Genomic DNA, 23,364 nt, shown 5'->3' with positions numbered 1-23,364 from the left:
CCCAGCGGCTGGGAAGACGACGAGGGGGGAGAGGGACGCCCCCTCCCGCCGCCGGCGTGACGGACGGCGCTGCCAGGCCAATGGGAGGCGGCCGCCGCTCCTGGGACACCAATCGCGGGCTCTGGAGGCGAGCGGCCAATCGGAGTGCCGTGAGAGGCAGTGGGCGGGAGGCGCCGCGTGACCGACAGGTCTTGGAGGCAGTGGGCTGCGGGCTGCCGGTGCTGGGCGGGCAAATCGAGGCGACCCGAGAAGGCAGGAGGCCCAATGAAGCGGGAGTTCCAGAACTACGGGGCGACTTCAGAACCGGATTGACGACTCCGGAGAGTCAAGTGGACAGGAAGGAGGGGCCTGGCGAAAGGCCCCTTTGACCAGGCTGGGCGGGCGCCAGGTGAGATAATCGTGCACGCAAGCCAATGAGTACGCGCAGAAGGCGGTTCTTGCGAAGATTGGCAGTCAATTTAATCCAACCCCTGACGAGCTCTGGGTGACGCGCTTAGGTTTGGACTGGATGGCTTTCCCTGTTAACCAGAATCCTTTTCTAGCCTTGATTGCTAAGCCAATGGCTGGGCCGTGGGGGCGGGTGCAATGTGACGGACACCTCTCTGGACGAATGACAGGGTAGGAAATGAAGGTGCCCAGTTTTGGTGGGAGCCAATGGAAGAGGAGCTGCATTGGGGCGGAGCCGACCGCCAAACGCGAGCGGGGATTAGCCGTGGCGAGAGTGAATGGCAGTCGACGTGGGCAGTGCCGACCGGCTGCGGGGAATTCGGGCCTGACGTCTGGGTTAGCGCCCCAGGAGCCTGGTTGGGTAGGCCGGACACATGGCCTGCTCGAGGCCTTGGAGATCGGGTGCTTCCGGGAGGGGGTGGCCCAAGGGCAGGAGGGAACCCAGAGATCCCGGGTACCGCCTGTCTTCTCCACCCCGGGTTCTAGAGCCCCTGCTTCTCTTCCAGGCCTCATGCAACCAGTTCCCCTGCAGAATTCAAGGATCTAAGGGCCGCGGGTTCTCTCCTAGGACCCTCATTACATCCCACGCCCTCTCCACATAAGGTCTGGAGATAAGAGCTCCAAGCGCCGATCCTAGGTCTCAGTTACTCTTCTGAACCCAGGCGTTAGGTGGGTTTACAATTCCTACTCAGGTCCAAGGGGCCCAAGATACCCAGGCCTCTTTCCAAGACCCAGGGCTCCCAGGTACCCAGCTTCCACTCCTGGGACCCAGGTATCCAAACTGCCCAGCTCCCTCTCGGACCCAGAGTGTTCCGAGTCCCCAGCTCAGCTCCTGAAACCAGGGACTCCTAGTCTCGACCCAGAGATACCGGATACCCAGCTCCCCTCCTGGACGCAGGTATCCCAGACACACCCGGCGGAAACGGTCTCTTTATTTCCGATTGTCTCCATGTCCACCGTTTCACCCTGAAGCCGGGTCAAGCCACAACGAGCCAACCTGGAGTCCAGACTAGTCCCTGGCCGCACCCTTGGGAAGGATCCCCAGGGATCTTCCGGCCAGGCCCCCAGACTGCTTCTCCGGACAAACTGTCCCCCTGGGCCTGAGCCTGGAGGGCTATTTGGGCCAGGAGACCCTGGATCCTTCTGTCCATTTCTGCCCAGAGTGTGTCAACTCGCCATCGCCTATACACCCAGGGTTTTCTTCATGGCTTCATACACCACGTAGCTGATGCCACCTGCTGGCAACACCTTCAGTAAAGTGGGAGTCATGCCTCGGTACAGTCCTGGCCAGCCCTGCTGGGCCAGGATCCGCCGAAAGACTCCGCACATGGTGGGGTTCGAGCCCTCCACAGTGTCTGTGGGAACAGGGGCAAGCTCAGGGCTTCTCGCAGAGATGATCTGGCCACCTGGCGGTGGGGGGGGAGGGTGGAATGTTGGGGGGGTTGGCTGAAGCCAGGGGTCGGAGTCTGGGGGCCAGTTGGGAAGGAGCTTGGAAGACTGTTAGAGGAAATCGGTCAGTCTGGGGGAGAGTGAGATCAACCCAGGCAGGAGTTTTCAGGATTTGTTTTCGGGAACATCTTAGAAAGCTTTCACATTTACTTGGGAGGGAACTTTGAAGATCTGCCAGAGATTCGGGAGTGTGCTAAGGGGTGGTTTGGGGATATCTTCAAGATTCGGGTAGTGGACCGAGGACTTGTTTGGGTTTAGGGGCTGAGAGTCCATTTGGGGGGTACCCAACTTAGTGGGGGAAATGGTTATGACACTGGGAGGCCTAAACTTTGGTTTTAGCAAATTTAGGAATTTTAGGAATACAGGGTAGGTCTGTTGGAGAAGTGGGGAGAGCATTTGGGGAATATGTGTCGAAGTATGGTGTGGGGGCCTGAGTCGCATTTGGGGGGCGTTTATGGGGGTCCATCGGGATATGTTCATTTCACTGGTTTGTAGGGTTAATTTGGGGGCTGGGGTCGTATTTGGGGGTGAGTCTTGGTGAGTTTAGAGTTCGGCACAGGTGGCCAGGATCAGATGTGGAGAGTTTGGGAGTCAGTTTTGGGGGATGAGAACGTTCAGCGTCAAGGCTGGGGGGGGGGCACGCACGGTGGCCACTGGGGCTTTTCTGACCTTGGGCCTGCATCCGGGTGCGCACCAGCGTCAGCGGGTAACTGGCCATTTGGCCACAGGTCGTGGACAGTGTCACCGATGACAAACTGACCAGGCCACTGGGATCCTCCATGTTCCTGCCTGACTTCAACCAGAAACACCTGAGCATCTGCAAGAGAAGGGGGTCAGCAGGACACTCACGGCGGGCCTATGTCCACACCAGCCCCGGCACCCCTCTGTGGGACCCGCACCTCATAGACGGCCAGGTCCGTGCAGGCGTAGGGGATGATGCCGAGCATGTTGGGCAGGTAGCCGCGGTACAGGGCACGGGTGCCCTCCTGCTTCAGGATCTGCCTCGCACAGTCCAGCAGCCCGTTGTACTGGCCCGTCCGGCGCAAGGTCAACCGCGTCTTCAGCACCTGGGGAGGGTGAAGAGGGAGGGCGTTCACCCGATGGAAAGCTCTCATCGGCCCTCAGTGGCAGCCGGCGTTTCTGTCCTCCAGCTGAGGAAGCAGAAGCTGAGGAGTCCAGAGAGCGGAGGTTCGAACCCAGAGCCATGTGATCCCTTGGCTTGTGTGTCCCTCCACCCAGGGTTCAGAAGCCCCAGTGCTGACAGAGGCAAGAGGATAAGGGAAGTGGCGTGGACTGAGCGGAGTCACAGCCTATACCTGGCGGACACAGATGTAATGCCATGGGGGGTGCAGACCCTAGGTGTCCTGGTTTGCCCGTTTTCCAGGAGGAGCCGGACATAATCTGTATGACATACCCCCAACATCAAAATAGTAGCAGCTCTACAGTTGCCTGTAAGACCAAACGCCAAGTTCGATAGGCAGAATTCTGAGGTGGTCCCCGAGTTTTCCACCTGATATGTATGCTTCATATAATGCCCGCCCCCTGACCTTGAGTGTGTGCTAGGCCTGTGACTATGGTGGGGTGTCACTCTCCTTGTCAAGTTACATGACGAAGGTGAAGGGATTGTGCAGATGTATTGGAGGTCCTGAAGCGCTTGATTTTAAGTGAAGCAAGACCAATTGTCCTAGGTGGGCCTGACCAAATCAGGTGATCCTTTTAAATGAGTCTGTTGCCAGAGACAGAAGAAATCAGAGTGATGGGGAGCATCCAGGACACCCTTCAGTTGGTCTTAAATGAGCAGACTGTTGTGGAGAGGACCACCTGGCAGGGACAGTACATGACCTCTAGGAGCTGAGAACCTCAGTCCTACAACCATAAGAAACCGAATCCTGCCAGCAACCAAGGAACTTGGCAGAGGACCCAGGCCTCAGGTTCACTGTAGCCCAGCCAACACCTTGATTTTGGCCTGATGAAACCCTGAGCAGAGGACCTGACTAGCCAGTGCCCAGGCATGACCCACAGACAAAGGAGATAATAAATCTGTATCATTTTAAGCTACTGAGTCTGGCAGTTTGTTACACAGCAATAGAACAAATACACCAAAGACGAAATTTAACTGGTCGAGGGCAAGAATTATATGGAAAACAACAACAACAACTTTAAAAAGACCATTAAAGTCCATAAAAGGAGACTTGAACCCATGGAAATGATCTTGGACACCAGACCCAGCCTCATATAGATGGCAGGCATCTCTAAGCTTTTTTATAAATTGAATACCATCCCAGTAAAAACAAACAAACAAACAAACAAACCAACCAATAGGTGACTTTGTTTTCTGAACTAGACAAGTTACTTCTAAAGTTACTTCTAAAGTTTATATGGGAAACCACAGGGGGAGTAACCCAGAAAACCGATAAAGAGCAGGGATGGGGGATGAGAAAGCGTAAGATCAAGCCTGAAAAATTAAAGATGATAAAACTATAGGGATGCCCAGCTGGCTCAGTCAGAAGAGCTTGTGACTCTTGCTTGCAGGGTCATAAGTTCCAGCCCTGCGTTGGATGTAGAGATCACTTAAAAAAAAAAAGTAAAACTGTATAAACAACTAAACGATCTGGGGTTGTCAGGGACTCAGGAGAAGCAAAAAGAGGTGAGTAGGGGGGCACCTGGGTGGCTCAGTGGGTTAAAGCCTCTGTCTTTGACTCAGGTCATGATCCCAGGGCCCTGGGATCGAGCCCCGCATTGGGCTCTCTGCTTGGCAGGGAGCCTGCTTCCCTCTCTCTCTCTGCCTGCCTCTCTGCCTACTTGTGATCTCTCTCTCTGTGTCAAATAAATAAATAAAATCTTAAAAAAAAAAAAAGGGTGAGTAGGCAGAACTCAGGATTTTTAGGGCAGTGAAACTACTCTGTATGACACCCTAATGGTGCGTACGTGTCCATATGCATCTGTACAAATCCAAGAATGGCAACTATGGGCTTTAATAATAATGTATCCATATTGGCTCATCAGTTGCAACAAACGCCCCTCCCCCACGCAAGACGTTAATAGCAGAAACTGTATATGTGGGGAGAGGTGTGTAAGAACTCCCGCACTTCCTGCTCCGCTCTTCTGTAAATCTAAAACTGCTGCACAAAAACTTCCTGCTCGGTTTTGCTGTAAATCTAAAACTGCTGTACAAAAAAATCTAATTGTTACCTCCCGCAAGAAAAGGGGGGGGGGGACACTAGTGCTTGGACAGACACAGCAGAGTAAGAAGAGAAAAGCCAAAAAAAACTCTCCAGTATGCACAGGAGTTTAGTAAATTATCCCGGTTGCATCTTGGCTCGGCGAGGAAAAGAGCAGGACCCAACCAATGCATAGGTGTTGAAATAACCTGCGAGCCATCTGGAATACATGTGGGACACACACCTCACGTGAAGGAGGGAGGGGGAAGACGAGGAGGAGGAAGCGGAAGCAGCTGCTGGCTAATTTTCACCTAGTTTCATCTTCCATGGGGAGGTGTTCTCTTACCTCCATGGGGTTGATGAGCGTCTGAGAGGTCGCCACAGCGAGGGAGCCAGCGAGGAGACGTTCCTGAAAGGGTGGGGACCCGTGCACTCCGCAGAAGTAATTCTTACACTGGAGCGGGAGAGAGGACCAGAGAGAACCGCTAACCTTCCTACCTGAAACCCACCCTGGGTCTGGGGCCAGAGCGTGAAAGCGTGTCTTGGGTGAGGATCTGGGCTTGCAAGGAGGCGTAGGAGAGGTTTGGGTTGAAGGAGAAGGGCTGGGCCAAGTGGGCCGCCCCCCGCCCACCTGTTCGAAGACGGAGAACTTGATGGCGTACTCAGGGGCAATCTTGAGGACGTTGATGCCATTGCCCCGCCACAGGGAGCGGAAGCCCCCTTCCTGGATCATGCTTCGGAGCCCCCCCAGCAGGTTCATGAAGTTAGTCTTGGAGGAGTAGACCTGGGGATGGGAGGCCACTGGCCCTGTGAGGAGCCTCCCACCCGGGTCGCCTCCGTCTCAGCCTGGAGCTCAACCCTGGCCTGTCCCTAGCCACCCAACCCCATTCCTCCTCCTGCTCCCTCCCCGCGGGCCTCACAGTGCTGTAACCCACGCAGACCCGCGTGCCCATCTCCGACCTCGTCTTCCTCTCCTTACCTGTTCTAGCTTGCCTTCAAAGCCATCCGAAGACCCTATCCCCAGTTCCCTTATCCCCAGCCCTACCCTGTGCCTCCTGCTGTTCTCTCGGCTCCTCCAACTTCAACCCCATTGGCTCCAGAGTCCTCAGCTCCAGCCCCCACCCTGGTCTCCATTCAGCCTCCTCCTGACTCCAACCCACATCCCAGCCCCACCCCCCACATCCTGAACCCCATCAGTTCTGCCTCTGTCCAGCCCCACCCCAAAGGCTCCAGTGCCGGTTCCCCGCGCACCTGCATATACACCTTGGCTCGGTCCAGAGGGGCTGTGCCCGTGCGGGATACCGCCCCAGCCATGGCCCCTGAGAGCAGAAACTTCCACAGGGCGCTCTCGTTATCCACTTCGAGGACATCCACAGGAACCATCAGCTGCTCTCCTGTGTCCAGCACCTGCAAGGCAGACCCAGCTCCCACCCGTACTCAGCCAGGCTGGAGCTCCTTCCTTGAACTTCCAGAAGCCCCTCCTGGTGAAGGCCCATCCTGGCCCCCAGTGCTTCAAGGTGGAAAGCCAGGTCTGCTTGGAGGGGAGTGGGTCATGCAGAGGGGGCTGGAGGTGCCGGCCGACCTGCCGTTCTCAGACTCACCTGCTGTGATGGGAGATGCTCTAGGTCATTTTCACGCACGTGCCCAAACACATACCCGTACACATGTGTACAGCCTGGATTCCGGGAGGGGGGTGGGGGCAGGGTCGGAGATGGGGCTTTGGTGAGCAAGGCCTTGACCCTCTTAAACAGGGTCTGGACACTCAAGCAAGGCTTCTGAGCTTCCTCAGGCTGATCTCCCATGGGAGCCAGAGGGTCAGGACACCCAGTTCAAATCCCTGGTGACAGATTTGCCCATCCAGCAACCAAGTGGGAGGGCCAGCTTATAAATTTGGGTACCGGGGCACAATGACGTCACAGAGGCCCTTGTGACCTCACTGGATGTGGTGGGCAGAACAAAATGTCCATATCCAGATCCCTCTAAAACCATGGACTGGCCATGTTACATGGCAAAGGGGAAAGTAAATTTGCCCGAGGATTTAAGGTCACCAACCAGCTGATGGGAGATGGGGAGATTATTCTGGACTCATTGCATGGGCCCAGTCTAACCTCACGAGTCCTTAAACGGTGAAGAGGGAAGCAGGACTGTCGTCAAAAGGATTCAACGTGAGAAAGACTCGACCGACCGTTGCTGGCTTTGCAGATGGAGGAGGGAACCACGAGCCGTGGAATGCAGGCAGGCAGACCCTCGAGGCTGGAAAAGGCCAGGAAGCAGGTTCTCCCCTGGAGCCTCCAGAAGGAGCTTGATTTTAGCCCAGTGAGATCCGGGTCAGGCTTCTGACCTCTGGAATGGTACATCTGTGTTGTTTGAAGCCACCATGTTTGTGGTCATTTGTTACAGCAGCCGTAGGAAACAAATGCACTGTGTGTTGTCGTGGCAATGGGAGACAGAATTGAGGGAGAGTGGGAAGGTTCTGGAGCTCTGAGAGGGAGAGACACAGTTGGTTCCCAAGGTGAGACAAGCATAGCTTTGGAGGCAACCTGGATTTGAATCCCATCTAGGGCAACTCCTGCTGTGTGACCCTGGGGTAATCGCTCTACCTCTCTGAGCTTCAGTTTCCCCATGTGTTAACTGGAAGTGATGATAACCTGTACCACATCATGTCAAGAGGTTGCAGTGAGTCTTCACGGAGAGCGTGTCTGTCCTTTATGTGGCTTTGTTAAAAAAATCTTGATGTCATCCATGATTCTTCTCTTTCTCTTATGCCCACATTCTGTTATCAAATCCTGGCTTAACTTGTTTTTTTTTTTTTAAAGATTTTATTTATTTATTTGACAGAGAGAAATCACAAGTAGATGGAGAGGCAGGCAGAGAGAGAGAGGGAACAGGCTCCCTGCTGAGCAGAGAGCCCGATGCGGGACTCGATCCCAAGACCCTGAGATCATGACCTGAGCCGAAGGCAGCGGCTTAACCCACTGAGCCACCCAGGCGCCCCCTGGCTTAACTTTTAATATATACCCGGAATCTGGCTGCTGCTCACCATGTCCATGGCCTCCACCCTGGTCCAGCCCCATGATGGATTACCTGGACCAGTGCAGCTGCCTCACTCTGGGCCCGCCCACTCTTGCCTCTGGTCTACTCCCCACAATAACACCAGAGGGCACCCATGAGCCCTCCCCTCCTCTGCCCCACAGCCCTCCAGGGCTCCCATCTCCCTGGGGTAGAAGCACAAGTCCTCCCTTTTGCCCCCAAGATCCTGCCTGACCTCCCCGGTCCCCTTCCTGCCCTTCCCTCCCCCCTTCCTCCTCCTTGCCCAATCTGCTCCAGCCACACAGGCCCCCTCCCTGTTCCTCCAACACGCCAGGCTCAGTGCTGCCCCAGAGCTTTCGCACTGGCTGTTCCCTCTGCTTAGAATGCTGTTTTCCTGGACATCACCATGGGTCCCTCCCTCGCTGTCTTTAAATCTTCATGCAATCTTTATTCATAGCACCTTTGCTTCCTACCCAGCTACACATTCACTCGTGTGTGTTACTCATTGTTTGTCTCTCCGCACTGGAATGTGGGGTCTTTGAGGGCAGTGATTGTTGTGTGTTGCACAAAGCCGGGTCTGGCACAAAGCAGGGGTCCGGTAAATAGATGAGAAAGGGGAAGGAGACAACATGGCAAAGGGCTCAGCACAGAGTCAACGTATTGAGTACTTGCTCAATAAATATGTTCTTCTCCCTTTGAAGATGTCAGTGATAATGTCCCCTATTTTGTGGGTGGGGAGACTCCAAAAGAGAAAAGTGGTCTGTGTGGTATTACAGCACACGTCAGTTCCCAAGGCCCCAACGGTGGAACGGGCTGTAAGAAGGTGGACCGGAAAATAGTTGTTGACTGGCCTCATTAAATAAAATCAAAGCGGTAACACTCCATGCTGGTATGACCGCAGTAAAAATAGGAATGCTAATTCCTCGTTGGTAGCTGTGTGTATCACAGACGATTTCTCGGGTGGCGGGACGCTGAAATCGTCATACCCTCTGACCCAGCAATCCCGCTTCCGGGAAAACGATCCTCAGGACATAATTTAAAGGAAGTAAAAATACAAAATAGTTAGCAAGGCTTGAGTCCATCTTTGAGTGGGTGGAAAATCATATCTCTGTGTGCATATCAGTTAGCTGTTGCTGTGTAACAAATTACCCCAAATGTAACAGCTTAAAACACAAACAGGATGGTAAAAGGAGAAAGTTTGGTCATTTGAAGACAGGCAGAAATTGGACCAATTGGGTCTACAGGCTGAGGACTGCCAAGTGCCCGTGACTACCAGAAGCTGCAGGAGGCAGGAAAGATCCTCCCCCAGAATCTTCAGAGGGACCATAGCCCCATTGACACTTTGATTTCAGACTTCTAGCCTTCGGAACCGGCAGACAATAAATTCCTGTTGTTTTTAATTCACCATAGCCAAAGGTGGAAGCAAGCCAAGTGTCCCTCAATGGGTAAATGAATAAACAAAATATGGTCCATCCACACCCTGGAATATTATTCAGCCTTGAAAAGGGAGGACATCCTGATACCTGCCACGATGTGGAGGGACCCCGGGGACACTGGGTCCAGCGAGAGGAGCCAGACCCAGAAGGACCCGTCCCGCAGGACCCCACTCCCAGGAGGGCCCAGAGGAGTCCTGTCCACACAGGCAGAGAGGAGAGGGTGGGAGCCGGGGCTAGGACAGGGGGTGGGGAGTCCATGCTTCGTGGGGACAGAGTCTCTGTTTGGGGAGATGGAAAGTTCTGGAGACAGAGGGCAGGGGTGGTTCCAAGACAATGTGCTTGTGCTTCGTGCTGCTTAGAGATGTTTAAGATGGTGTATTTTGCGTGCTGTCTGGTTTACCACAATAAAAAAGTACCAATCTAAAAACTGTGTCATTTTAAGCCCCCAGTTTGTGGTAATTTGTTACAGCGGCCCTGGGAAACATAAAAAGGGCGCATGAATGTGGGGTTTTCCCCACCTGTGTCCCGTCCACAGCTACGGAAACCGAGGAAGTCACTCCCTGTTCTCCCGGAGCTGTGTGCGACTGAGCCTGGCCCATGTCCCTTCCTCGGGGGGGTAGTTTGAGGTGGTCCCATGTTGACCCACCCCCTTTCAGGAAAAACCACAAGGCAAGAGCTTAGAAAGTGTATTCCTTTTGTTCTTTTCCTTTGAAATAACACAAGCAGGCAGGGAGTGGGACACGGTGTAGGTGGGGGGGGGGGTGGAAGCCATAAGGGGGGGTCCTCCAGCCCCCCCCCAAACAACTCAGTTGCTCTTTTGTAGTCCTTTCCTCGGGTTCCCCAAGGACTCGGGAGGAGGCATGGGAGGGGTCCCCCAATTACGCTACGCTCTGAATCCAACTATAAAGTGCAGAATGTACAGGTTCCTGGGGGGGGGGCAGGGCGGGGGGCTTGAGTTATCTGAAGGGGAGGAATGTCTGCTCCTCTCTGGTAGAAAAATAGACCTGGAGTGAGTTTGGGGGATTTGGCTTGTTTGTTTTGCATAACTGGATGCTTGGCTCCCTGGAAGGCTAGTCTGTGTAGACTTGCTCCCGGCTCCCAACCCTGAAGCCCGGGTAGAGGCTGGCAGTGCTGGGGTGTGTTTGGGGGAGTCCCCATAATGTGTCCCCGGCCTCAGATTGCCCCCAAGAGAGAGCGATGGGAGGTCATTGTCAGCCTAAAGGTGAGAAGGGAATGGAAGACACCGCCATGCATTGTCGGGGGTGGGGGGAAGTTTTGCCACAGGGACCAGAGGTACAGCCGCGCTGCCTGGGTGGCAGGCATGTGCAGCCTCTGCCTAGGGCGTGGGAGGGGGCATCTCCTTCCCCGGCTGCTGGCTTCTAGTCATGTCAGGTCTTTGGACAAGTCCCATGGGTCTTCTGGAAGCAGGAGGCCAGGACCTAGGCTTCCAACAGGCCCCTTAGACTCTGGGCTTTGTGGCATGGGACCCTGGGCTCTGGGGGTGTGTCTGGGACAGGGGCACGGGGGATCCAGGAAGCTGTCATTGGCTTATTGGGATCTATCCAGATTTGGAGTCTGAGCATTCAGGATCCAGTGCCAGGGAGGATTCCGGTCAGAATCCAGAGGTTAAGGGGCTGGGATCCAGTGCTTGGAAGGGTGGGGGGGGGTCTACCTCCTATCAGTGAGGTTTCAGCATCCAGTGCCTGTGGTGAAGGGGTTTGGGGGTCCAACAGCCGCAGTCACCAGGACCCACTCGCTCAGCCGTTGGGCTCACATTGTGGATTTAGGAGCCAGGATCCAGCCGGTCAGGGCTTGGGAATCCGAGATCCAGTGGTTGTGGGTTGAGGGTGTAGTGGTTGAAATGTAGGGAATCCAGTAGTCAAGCAGAGGGATCCGGGACTCAGTGTCAAGGTAAAGGAATTGAGGAATCCAGTAGTTGGGGTGAGGGGATCTGGGATCCAGTGGCGGGGGCCCCGGGGATCTAGGCATCGCAGTGTCAGGATCCGGAGGCTGAGGCTTCTTGATATCCAGAATCCAGTGGCCGAGCTTGGAGGTCCAGGGCTGGAAGCATGGGGATCTGGGATCCGCCAGTGGGTCTGGGGATCTAGGACCCAGTGCTGGATCTGGGGCCTGAGGGGGCTCGGGGCTGGCTGTTTGGGTGCAGTGATGTGCGCTTCTGTAGTTGGGCTGTCAGGGTCCATTAGTTGGGTTGTGGGGGATCCCGTGGTTAAGTCATGAAGGTCCAGGACCCCGTGTGTGTGTGGGGGGGTCAGTAGCTGCGATCCAGGGGTGCGGAACTCAGTGGATAAAGTGGGGGATCCTGTGATTTAGTGTGGGGAGCCCTGGGATCCACTGGCTGGGCCATCAGTCTCCAGTGCCTGGGGTGTGGGGGTGTCATGATTGAGGCGAGGGATCTAGCGTGGGTCAGGCTCTGGATCCCTCACCTGGACGTGACCCCCAGGGCCTGCTTCATGTTCTCGTAGACCACATAGGAGATGCTCACAGCCGGGATAACCTTCATGAAGTTGGGGGCAATGCCCCGGTAGAGGCCCCACACGCCCTCCTGGGACAGGATGTGACGGAGCAGACCCAGCATGGAGAGCTGGGGGGCACCCTCGATGGAGGCTGGGGGGGGTGGGGAGGCCAGGTGAGGCCAAGCAGCCCCTCTCACTTCCCCCTCCTACTCCCCAGGGCTGGGCCTGCGGCCGTTACAGCACGAGAGAGGAGGATTAGCTCAATAGCAGGACCTACTCAGAGTCAGGAGTTCTCCAGGCTCTGGAAATGGCTGCTCACCTTTTCACCCCGCTTCTGAGGGCCCAAGTTTGGGGACAATTAGAAACAGAGAAGGTGCGTGTATGTGTGTGGTGGGACAGGGGACAGACATTTCCTCTGCCTGGACCCCAGTCTAAGTCTGGCTCTTCCTCTTCTCCTTCATTCAACCCCAAATCCATACTGAATCGTGGAATGATTCTTCAGCACCTCGCTTCCTCTGCAGCCTGTGAGCTCTTGGAGAGCGAGGACCCAGGTTTATGCGCTAATACAGCCCCGGGGAACGGAACACAAATGCTAAAATTCCCAGGGAAATTCCAGAAACAGATTCAGGAGTGTGTATGTGTGTGAGGGGGAGAACCCTAAAAGAAACCTACAGAGGAAAACAATAAACCCATAGCCAGCCTGGTCCCGCCCCTTCTTACCCGGATCCTCCCTCCCCTTCCATCAGGGTAGCCCAGCCTTGCAAACGGAGCTCCAGTTAGCAGCCCTCCCCGCTAAGCTTGCTAAGGGCTCTCTCCCAGTGCTCACTCATCTGTTCTCCTCGCTCAGAGAAGGCAAAGGGCTCCTGTTCCAGGGTCACAGATGGGTACACTGAGGCCCAGAGATAGGTAGGGACTTTAGTGAAGGCCATCCAAATCCAGGAGGATCCCAGCCAGGGACCCTCCCTAGCCAGGAGGAGGAGCTGGGGATGGGCAGGTGGGGCCCGAGAGGTGATGCTCTTCCCTGCCCCAGCCTCCCGCCCAGGCCTCACCTTGGGCCTGCATGCGGGTCCGGACCAGGGCCAGGGGGTAGCTGGCTATCTGGCCACAGGTGCTGGAGATGGTGCCACAGGCCAGGAGCACGAGGATGCCTGGGTCGGCCGAGTCGTGGCTATACTGCTGGAGCCACCGGTTCTTCAGCGTCTGGTGGGGGTGAAGAAGGCAGTAGAGTGTGGGTTGGATCGGAATTGGGTAACACCACGCAAGACCCTGGCTTTGGAGGTCCTGTTCCCTGGCTTCTGCCTCCCCTGATGGCCGGGACGTGCTGAGTGCCCCACGACACGGTACCTGTGTCCTGCCACTCAGGCCCCACCTCGACCTTCTATGGTATGTGTGATGACGCCCCCCCACCCGCCACTGTCCATGCCCTTGTCCCTGGAAGCTGGAATATGGTACCTCACATAGCAAAAAGGACTTTGCCGATGCGATGGAGTTAAGGACCTGGAGATGGGGCACAATCCTAGACTATCCAGGTAGGTCCAATGTCGTCATAAGCCTCCTTATAAGAGAGGAGAGGGGACAGTAGAAGCAGAGGTGGGGGACAGGTTGGAAGACACTGCGGAGTTGGCTCTGAAGATGGAGGACGGGTCCACCAGTCAAGGAAAATGGGCAGCTGCTAGAGAAGGGGACAGACGAGGCAGCAGCCTCTGCCCTGCAGCCTCCAGAAGAAAGGCAACCCTGTCAACACCTTCATTGTAGCCCGGTGAGCCCCATCTCGGACCTCTGGCTTTCAACACTATGCGATAGTGAGCGCGTGCTCTTTTGAACCCCTAAGGTTCGGATGCCTGGGTGGCTCAGTGGGTTAAAGCCTCTGCCTTCGGCTCAGGTCATGATCTCAGGGTCCTGGGATCGAGCCCCGCATTGGGCTCTCTCCTCGGCAGAGAGCCTGCTTCCTCCTCTCTCTCTGCCTGCCTCTCTGCCTACTTGTGATCTCTGTCAAATAAATAAATAAATAATCTTTTTTTTAATTAAGATTATTTATTTATTTATTTGACAGAGAGAGATCACAAGTAGGCAGAGAGGCAGGCAGAGAGAGAGAGAGAGAGAGAGAGAGAGGAGGAAGCAGGCTCCCTGCTGAGTGGAGAGCCCGATGCAGGACTCGATCCCAGGACCCTGAGATGATGACCTGAGCCGAAGGCAGCGGCTTAACCCACTGAGCCACCCAGGCGCCCAATAAATAAAAATCTTAAAAAAAAAAAAAAAAAAAAACCCCGAAGGTTGTGGCCATTCATTACAGCAGCCACAGGAAGCTAACATGCTCTTCAGCGTGGACACGCCATCTGCATCCCATTCCACTCACATCGGCGGACTCCCAACTGCCAGCGGCCCCAGTTCTGCCCGAGGACTCCTGCTGGATGATGCTCTGAGCACCCAGGAATAGGCAGGAAGTGCTGGGAAACGAGCACCCCGCTGTCCCCAGCAGCAAGAATGGGACAACTGTCTTGGCGTATCAATGCCCCGGCTCCCTTGCGTCCCTGGTGGGGCGTGTTCTCGGCTGCCTCCAGAGCGCGTGAGCGCCCCCCACCGGGAGCAGGATTGATCTCCACCTGCCCACACATTAACTTGCTTGATAACATGCCCTTAAGGGTTCGGGAGGGCATCCCCGCAAAAGATCCGATGGAGTCCTAACACCAAGCCCAGAGTGGTGTATTTGGCTTTTCAAGCAGCCAGCCCCTTATGAAGCCTCTTGGGGGAGGATCTTCTTTCTTGCTCTGGGGCTGGGATGGCTCTGAGGTTTCACGTCCTATGTCACTTCTAACTCCTTGATAATCGCTGTCCCGAAGTGTGTGGAGAGGGACTCAGGGCTGGGATAGATCAGTGAAGTCCGGGCTGGGCAAAGAGTGGGTGCCTGGGAAGCAAGCGTTTGCCATTACTGCCTTTGCGATTTTAATAGCCTTCTTTGGAGCAGGATTTGCCAAAGAGGTGTTGAGCGAGTGTTTAAGAGTTGTTGAAAAGAAGTTCTAATGAACCCATAGGTATGGTCATCGCTGGGCCAAAAATCAAAAGCGGGACAAACCCCCCAAAAACAAAAACAAAAAATCCAGTGAAATCACTTTTCTGCACACTTCTCAGAGCTTTTAAGGGACTAACATAGGTTTTGAAACTCCAAGAGGGCACAGGGTGTCTCAAACCACTTAAAACTCCCAGCTCCCTTTTTGGATGAAGAATGGATCAAACAAAGTTCTGTCTAATTTCTGTGCACAGCCTCCCAGTGGCTGTGTCTTGCGCCCAGGAAAAACCAGCCACATCACCAACTTCCTGCTGACTCCGATTCCTCCGCTCCTGGCCCCCTCTGCCTGGTTCACACGCCCTCGTTCACTGCCTCTCGGAGGCCTGCCTCGACGCCCTCCTGCCCACTGTTACTTTCAATTACACATCCTGTTTTATCCTCTTCTTCTGAGAACTTAGCAGGATCTGAAACTACTTGTTGGCCCGAGGACTGAATTCCTTGCTCATTGGAGTGGGTGCCCCAGGAAAGCAAGGACTGCGTTTTTATGTAACGCTTCCCAGTGCCTTGGGATGCTCAGTAAATCATTGCTGAGTGAGCCAGTGAGTGAACGAGTGGTGGCCTTGTCTCGTGGGGCTGCCCGGGTGCTGGGAGATGGGCAGGTCAGGGACGGATGGCAGGCGTGCAGCGTTGGAGGCGAGGCCCAGCGTGAAATAAAAATGTGCAGGGTCCCTCGTCCAAAAACGGTTAGGGATTTCAAGATCGCAACAGCAGGGCATCAAACCAAGAGCCAGGCCCTCGGAGGACGGGGCCCTTGGCGACTGCACTGGTCCCTGGCCTGCGAAGCTAGCTTTCTCCTGGACACAGAGACTTTGGTGGATGCCTTGGGATGTGTGGGGCCGTGCTACTTGGAAGAACCTGGTGATCTCACCAGGAGAAGAGAAAAGTCAAGACCCATGGAAGAGACATCACACCCTCCCCCCACCACCCCGGTCCCAGCCCCGACTCCTGCCTCTTTTGATCAGAGATGGTGGCCACGGAGTGTGGTTTCTATGAAATGGGCAGTCCGTGGAGAAGACATCGGCTGGGTCCAGTACGTGCTCTGGGGAGACCGGCATTTCTGAAGCTCAGTTCGCTTTCTCCCACGATTGTGTGAGCTATGGTAGGCCCTGACCTTGCCCGGGCCTGAGGCCCAGTAAGGCTGAACTGCCCACGGAAGTGGGAAGAATTCACGCAACAATAAAGGTGAAAAGTCAGGGAGTCAGACGGCCAAAGGTGTTCCCCAGAATCCCAAGGCCCGTGGCGCTTCTCCACCCCAGCTATGGCCATTCACTGAGTCAGTCCTAGGGGAAAGTGGCGTCCTGTGGGCAAATCCCAGAGGGGAGAGAAAAGGAAGGAGGCGTGGGCCGCCCACAGACCTCATAGACGGCCAGGTCGATGCCGGCGTAGGGGATGATGCCGAGCACGTTGGGCAGGTAGCCGCGGTACAGGGCGCGGGGCCCCTCCCGCTCCAGGATCTGCCTCGCACAGTCCAGCAGCCCCTTGTACTGGCCCGTCCGGCGCAAGGTCAGCCGTGTCTTCAGCACCTGGGGAGGACCCCGGTTATCCCTGGGCAAAGTGCTTCCAGAAACACCACGCCCAGGAGTGAAGACGCCTCGGAACAGCTGCTTCCAGGAGGCTCTACCCTGATGGCAAATGAATTTAACACACCACTTTCCCTAGAATCTTCTGCCATCCCCAAATCTCTATACCTAGAAATGGTTACATCTCTCAGAGTTGCATATGGTGGCCACTGCTGTCTCTCAATAACTTGTCCCCCCCACCCACCCTTAATGATAGAAACTGTAGTTTTCAGCAAGGACACAATCTCTCAAAATAAAGACTATGTTTCTCATTTTCCCTAGATATATGACCAGGTGACCAAGTCTTGGCCAATGAAACAGCAGGAGAACAGGTATGTGTGAGTCTCAGAAAGTATCTTTAAAGGCAGGGAGGTGTTCCTTCCTTCTTCTATTCTTCCTTATTGACTGGAAGAGGGTTGTGATGACTGGAGCACACACAGCCATTTTGGTCCATGAGGTGAGTGCTGTATTCTGAAGTGCTAGAACAAGATAGAGGGCAGGAACCTTGGTCTCTAACACTTGGAAGCCACCATACCGGTCCTGAACTGCTTACCTCAGACTTCATCTATGTGATTTGAGTTTTCCATCGGAATCCTGACACACTGCACAACCTGAAACCTGAAATGATTCCCCTGGGAACAAATAGCCTGGAAATCCATATCCTTAGAAGAGGCATGGCCCCCACAGTTGCTGCCTAAATCGTTAGGATCAGTACCGCCATCCCCAGAAGTCACATTTCAAATTGCAATGCCCACAGAGACTACACATGAGACGGCATTTCTCTAAGGAGCCACAGTCCAAGTCAGGGAGAGGCAAAGTTACAATCCCAATGCCCATCACAGCATGGAGGGACGCGGTTATTGCAAGCCCCCCACCCTGCAGTGTGGCCCCAGCCAGAGTCCCCCCCTTCTCACCTCCATGGGGTAAATGATTGTTTGGGCCGTGGCGCCAGCCAGGGAGCCAGCCACAAAGCGCTCCTGCACGTGCAGTGTCTCCTGCTGCCCCCGAATGGCCCGCTTGATCTGAAAGTGGGTGACACAGAGGTGGGCAGGACCTCAGGTCCCCTGCGGGGGACACCTCCCAGGGGAGCAGATACCCACTCCTGGAGTCCTGCAGATAACCCCCCATGCACCCCCAAGCCAATCCTACCAGCCCTCACGGCCAGCTCACATCTCCCAAACCTGCCCCCACCTGCTCATAGGCCATAAACTTGATCGCTGACTCAGGTGCAATCTTGAGCACGTTAATCCCATTGCCACGCCACAGGGAACGCATGCCCCCCTCTCGGATCATGCTTTTGAGGCCCCCCAGGATGTTTAACTTGTTGGTCTTGGAGGCGTGGACCTGCATGGGGAAGATAAGACTGCTTTGGGGGTCCCCTTCCGGGGCCAAGGCCTGGGAGAGGGAACGGATCTTTCTAGGGCCCCTCACCTGCATGAAGACCTTGAGGCGATCCAGAGGGGCCGTGCCCGTCCGCGACACAGCCCCTGCCACCGCACCCGCCACCAGCTGCTTCCACCACATGCCAGTCAGCTTCTCCTGCTCTGAAAACTCATCAGGGACAGTCAGGCACTCACCGATGTCCAAGACCTGAGGACGGCAGGGACTGGGGTGTCAGACCGTCAGAGGGGCAGGGAGATGGGCTCCAGCCCTACCCGAGAGTGTCTCCCTCGTGAATCCCAGGACACCCAGAGTGTCCACCCATCAGTCTCACTTGGAGAGCCCAGGAGATCCCTCTTGGGACCCCACCAGGTCCCAGCAAAACATCCAACCTGACTCTCATGTAGGATCCCAGTATCCCTCTGCCAAATCCCAAAGAAGCCCACTCAAGCATCTACCATATAAAGATCCCTTCCAGAGCCGATCAGTACTCTGAAGGATCGTACCCAAGGATCTCCTGCAGAAGGATTCTAGAAGATCCCTCCAGGGTCACCCAAGATCCTAGCAGGGACCTGCCACATAAAAAGGCCAGTGGATCCCTCCCAGGACCTCCGCAGATCCCACAGGGAAGCTGCCCCCAGGGATCATCCCTCCCCTAGGATCTACCTATAGACCTCCCCACCAAGTCCCTCTCGGATCCCCAGGGTGGGAATGTCTGGATCTCCCAGGAGGATCTCGGAAGATCCCATAGATGGATTCCCTTCCGGATGCCATCAGATCCCACTGGAAGCATCATTCAGAAATTCCCACCCAGAAGCGGGGGATTTAGAGCACCTTCTCCCCCAACTCCCAGCGGATCTCTTTGGATCTTCCAAAGAAGGTGGATTTCTAATGAGTCCCTTCAGCAGCAGACCATTTACCAAGGCAAAAAGAAGCCTGCAGAAGGGGAGCTGTGGGCGGAGGCTGGAGGCTGGGTGCCCCATCTGGTGAGCTCCTCCTTCCCTGTGCTCCCAAGTCTGCCCCTGGCACCCCGAAGTCGGGTCTGAAGGGCTCCAGCCAGATCACAGACCTCCCCTAGTGGGTCCTCAGTGCCCCGAGCCCCACTCAGAGGAACAGAGGACTAGAGGCTCCTCCCTTGGCTGTTCCCAGTGGCTCTTCCTTCTCAAGACTCCTGGCCCAGCCCCCTCCATGCCCAGGGGAAACCAGAGCAGGGCCCAGCCACCACGCTAGGAAAGCAGCCCCCACCTCACCGTAGAATGCTTCCAGAAATAGACCACATCCTCCACATTCTCCAGCGAATGCAACAGGAAGTGGTCGCGCCATTCCTGCCAGTCGATGGTCATCGTGCCGTCACGGTCCATGCTGGGGGTGCAGGGCAAGGTGGGGACAGAATCAGTGCTGGGGCTGGGCGGCGGGTGCTGAAATGAGGTTCAGTTGGTCTGGGGGAGACTCACGTCCTGTGTGCTGAGAGCGCACCATTTTACAAAGGGGAAAACTGAGGCTCGCTCCAAGATGTGAAGCATCCGGCTCAGGATTTGCCTGACTCCCAAGCCCACCTCTCAGCTCCACATGCCCTGGGATTGGGTCTGGGGCCTAGAGACTCAAGGTGGCCAAGGGGTCCCGGGGACCCGAGTTACCTGGGATTTGGGACCCCCACCTATTCACCTGTGCAGAATTTTCTCGGCTTGCTCCAGCGAGATGGAAATGCCTAGGGCCCGGAAACTCTGCTGGATCTCAGACACATCAATATGACCTGGAGAGAGGGCCAGAAAAGGGTGTGTGTGTGTGGGGGGGGTTACCCCGGAGCCCAAGTGCAGTACAGCTCAGAACGGGGATGGGCTAGGAAGACCAAGGGATCCAGGAACCCAGGATGAGATTTGCAGCTGGGTTGGTGGTGGGTGTGGGGGTGTGTCACTGACCCAGTGGCATCAGAGAGGTGGGACTGGGCAATGTTGGGGGGCTGAGCTCCTCTGTCCCGTGAATGAATGAAAAAATGAATCCAGGGATAATTATGGGGATCTTGATGCCTCAGAGAATTGAGAGGCAATATTAGGGACCCAGAAGAGGCTATGGAGGAGTGTCTATGCCTCATAGGGAATCCAGAAACAATATGGGGCATCTCTGTCCCTTAGAAACTTCAGGGTAATAATAGGGGTCGAATCCCAGAAGGGAAAAGTAGGTGGGATGGGCCCACGGGCTCAACCACCTAGCTGGGGGGTGAGGAGAGCTCCCAAAATAGCCTGTGAGTCATCCGGGAGAAGTAGCCCTCCCCCCTCCTCCTAGCGCTGCCAGTTCTAACCCCATTGGTGTCTCCAGGGCCCCCGCAGCCTCTCCCTGGGCCTTACCATCCTGATTCCGGTCCAGACTGTGGAAGAGAAGCAGCAGACGCTGTTCCCGCTCCTGTAGGTAGCGGGAAAACTCCTCCAGGTCCAGCCCACCACCTGGGTCGGCGTCACCCTCGGGGGAGATGCCCTGGCAGGGGGGGAAGGGACAAGGAGCTCCAGGAGGCCGCTCCCCATCTGCAGGGACCATGACAAGCTCAGGGTCCAGGAACTCAGAGCCACCAGCACCTAAAGGACAGGAGCAGGGGAAGTCACCCCTCCACCTGCCAGCTCACTTCTCAGCAAAATGCCCAAGGCCACAGTAGGTCTGCGAGGTCAAAACAGTCCTCCAGTTTTCCTGGCAAGCAAACTGAGGCTCTCCAAGGGCGAGTAACTTTTTCAAGGTTACAGAACTGGGAGGTGGTAGGTAGCCTTGGGCTCTTGTCTCTGAAAGCCTGGCCTCCCAGCTGCCTCTTAAAAAAAAAAAAAAACAAAAAACAAAAAACACAAAAAACCCCCGTCCATATGGCAGTTTCAGGAGCTTCTGTTACGGACAGCTCTGGGCAACATGGGGGCAATGAGAGTTCCAAGCTAAGCCCCCACCAGGACTCTGGTTTTCCACCTGGAAAGTAGGAGGTTGTCCTGGAGGTCTCAGCGTGCTGCAGAGACACTCCAGTGGCATCTGGGGCTAGAGGTGTGAAGGAGACCCGCACAGGCCTAGGGGAGGGCTCCCCCTTTGCTACATCCTCTGCTGAGGGTGGCCTCGGTCGGGATTGGGCTCTGGGCTGGGGTTGCCTGGGGCATTAAGCCAGGCCGGGGAAAGGGCCGCCAGGGAAGTGTAAACACAGAGAGGCTGGGGCAGCTGGCTCGGAGGGCAGTGGGTGCCCAGAGGAGCGGAGGGAGGATGGGAAAGGGGGTGTCTCCTGAGGCGAGGAGCAGGGTATGTCTTGGATGGGCAAAGAGTTCAGAGGAGGGTGTGTCCCGGGCAGGGGCAGGAGACCGGACCCGCTCCTTTCGCGGGCAAGACATCCCCCACCCTCGAGGCACCGGCGAAGGGGGTGGGGACCGGGTGTTGGCAGCTGAACCGCAGGCCTGGGGCCTCCGTGGCTCTGTCTTGGGCGAGCCCGTTAGGCCCAGACACGCAGGGCAGGGGGAAGGAGAGAGATGCCCAGCCTGGGCACCCGCACTGGAGCGCAGCCACAGGCAGTCGCTGGCCGCTGCAGCGCTCCATTCAGGGGCTCGGGTTACCGGCGCCGGCGGGGCCGGAGCGCCGCGCGCCAGGCTGGGGTCCCGGCGGGGGTACCTGTTGGGTGTCGCGGTCCGGGTCGCCCCCGCCCAGCCGGGCCAGTCCCTGGCGCAACTCGCGCACGTCCACGCGGCCATCCTTGTTACTATCCAGCTCCTCGAAGAGGCGACCCCAGCGCTGCCGCCGCTCCGCATCGCTCGCGCCCCCCCGCATGGCGCCGGCCCGGGGGGGGAGGGGAGGCCCGGCGGTGGCGGCCTCGGCGGGGGCTTTGCGGCTCCCCCTCCCCCCCGGGGCCCCGCAGGGCCGGCTCCGCGGCCACTGCCACCGCAGCCTCCGCGCCGCCCGCCCGGCTCTAGCACTTGCAGGAGGCGGCGACTGCTAGTCGTTGCCGCCCGAGCCAGAACTTGCGTCTCCTCCCCCGATCCGCTCGGGGGGAGGGGGCCGGAGGCGGAGCTGCGGGTGTGGGGCGGAATGCCGGGTGATGCTCTGGTGGTGCACGGGATGCACCAGGGTTCATTCTGGGGAGAGGGGCTAGAGAGATCAGTGGTCTCCATTCTGCTCTCAGAGTTCCGCCTTGCGTGCCTCAGTTTACCCTTAGTCCAAGGGGGCGCAGTCGAGAGATATCAGATTTGGTTTCGTAATCCGTTTCCATTTGACCTCCTTCTCCTACTATTCCTCTTTAGGCACTAAGGTTCTCTTTTTCCCCAGACATACTCAAGAACCAACCCTACACCGCCCAGCCCTCCATCCGCCCGCGCGCTCTTTTCACATTCCCAACTCGGCCACAGAAACAGAAAATCAAGAAGCGCCGCTTGCGCCTTGAAACATCCCGCCCGCGAGCTTTCCTTTTCGGTCGCACTCAGACGGGGAAACGCAAGATCAACATGCGGCGCGGCTGCAAAGTCGGTTTTCTATTGGCCAGAGCTGTCCGAGCTGCGCCCGCCCGCCCCACGTGGGCGGGGCTTCCGCGCCGATCCCCTGCTGCCTGGGCTCCCGCAGCTTCAGGCGGGCTGGGCAGTCTTAAAGAGGCCGCGGCCGGATTCGGTCGCCGTGCCGACTGCTCTCTCTAGACCAACCTGGGATTCTCAGTGCCCCAGGCATCTCAGTGTCCCAGGCGCGAGTGCGGATGGGGACCGGGAAGCCGAGCGCTGGAGGCGGGGCACCAGCCTGCCGCGCTCGCTGCACCTGCCGAAAGTCCCTCCCACTGCTTTCGGGCGCAGTTTCTCGAGTCACCATTAGGAGGAGGGGCGGCCAGACCACTTGGCAAAAAATAATAATAACTAACATTGATTCACGGCGTTGCACAGTCCAGGCCTTTTACTCACGCCTCTAATCATCCTCGCCAAAACCTTATAAGGTGGGTGGGACTGGCTTTCCCATTTCACAGAAGAGGAAACAGAAGGTTAAACTGCTCTACCCAGGCCACATGCCCAGTGAGCGGCAAAGCAGGGATTTAAACAGACCTGGAATTAACCAGACCCATCGCGCTATACTCTAAAAGTGATTAATTTCCCTTTAACCATTGCTCTTCACCCTAGAGTTCCCAGAGGGGTGGAGGTCTTACTATCACCGTCCTTTATTGAAAAGCACAGCCAAGCTTACTTTTGCCCAGACAGATGTGCTCAGACACACCTGTGAGTCCCAGACCAACGGCCTCTTAGAGAGGGCCTGATGGCCAAAGGTCCGAGTGTCCTCTTGGAGGTCCCCTCACAGATGTTTTCTTCATAGGTGGTCCTTGCAGCCGCCCACAACATGGGGCATACAGATGTTTCCCCAGAGAAATGTCCCAAATAG

General features: G+C 56.3%; 2 protein-coding genes and 2 long non-coding RNA genes across 12 annotated transcripts; 2 read left to right on the top strand and 2 right to left on the bottom strand.

Annotated features, from left to right (window-relative positions):
• Positions 1–117: 117 nt before the first annotated feature.
• Positions 118–4,359, top strand: LOC309844599. 2 transcript variants are annotated; one of them, XR_014300782.1, is made up of 2 exons: positions 118–388; positions 2,625–4,359. It is a non-coding gene; the product is annotated as an uncharacterized lncRNA (long non-coding RNA). The 2 variants fall into 2 exon arrangements; XR_014300783.1 differs by lacking the exon at positions 118–388 and adding an exon at positions 395–808.
• SLC25A41 (solute carrier family 25 member 41) lies at positions 1,349–7,261 on the bottom strand. Of its 4 annotated transcripts, none has more exons than XM_082691548.1 (7): positions 6,659–7,261; positions 6,309–6,464; positions 5,689–5,841; positions 5,404–5,511; positions 2,796–2,963; positions 2,566–2,713; positions 1,349–1,802 (listed from the first exon to the last, which is right to left on the bottom strand). In XM_082691548.1, exons 1-7 carry the CDS (start codon positions 6,857–6,859, stop codon positions 1,630–1,632), a joined length of 1,107 nt encoding a protein of 368 aa, XP_082547674.1. In that variant the 5' UTR covers positions 6,860–7,261; the 3' UTR covers positions 1,349–1,629. The 4 variants fall into 4 exon arrangements, with proteins under 4 accessions (XP_082547674.1, XP_082547675.1, XP_082547673.1 ...); XM_082691549.1 differs by having other exon boundaries at positions 1,349–1,682; XM_082691547.1 differs by lacking the exon at positions 1,349–1,802 and having other exon boundaries at positions 1,813–2,713.
• Positions 6,412–10,319, top strand: LOC309844600. Its single transcript, XR_014300784.1, has 2 exons — positions 6,412–6,586; positions 7,260–10,319. It is a non-coding gene; the product is annotated as an uncharacterized lncRNA (long non-coding RNA).
• SLC25A23 (solute carrier family 25 member 23) lies at positions 10,195–21,934 on the bottom strand. Of its 5 annotated transcripts, none has more exons than XM_082691494.1 (10): positions 21,628–21,934; positions 20,349–20,475; positions 19,669–19,756; positions 19,254–19,365; positions 18,055–18,213; positions 17,815–17,967; positions 17,538–17,645; positions 16,420–16,686; positions 13,047–13,197; positions 10,195–12,148 (listed from the first exon to the last, which is right to left on the bottom strand). In XM_082691494.1, exons 1-10 carry the CDS (start codon positions 21,781–21,783, stop codon positions 11,964–11,966), a joined length of 1,506 nt encoding a protein of 501 aa, XP_082547620.1. In that variant the 5' UTR covers positions 21,784–21,934; the 3' UTR covers positions 10,195–11,963. The 5 variants fall into 5 exon arrangements, with proteins under 5 accessions (XP_082547620.1, XP_082547622.1, XP_082547621.1 ...); XM_082691496.1 differs by having other exon boundaries at positions 16,420–16,587; positions 21,628–21,932; XM_082691495.1 differs by having other exon boundaries at positions 20,349–20,573; positions 21,628–21,746.
• Between the last annotated feature and the right edge of the window lie 1,430 nt (positions 21,935–23,364).

The sequence above is a fragment of the Mustela nivalis genome (genome assembly GCF_964662115.1).
Source record: "Mustela nivalis genome assembly, chromosome: 1".
Lineage (NCBI taxonomy): Eukaryota > Metazoa > Chordata > Mammalia > Carnivora > Mustelidae > Mustela > Mustela nivalis.
The sequence above is the reverse complement of the archived record's forward strand: the minus strand, read 5'-3'. Positions and strand labels throughout refer to the sequence as shown.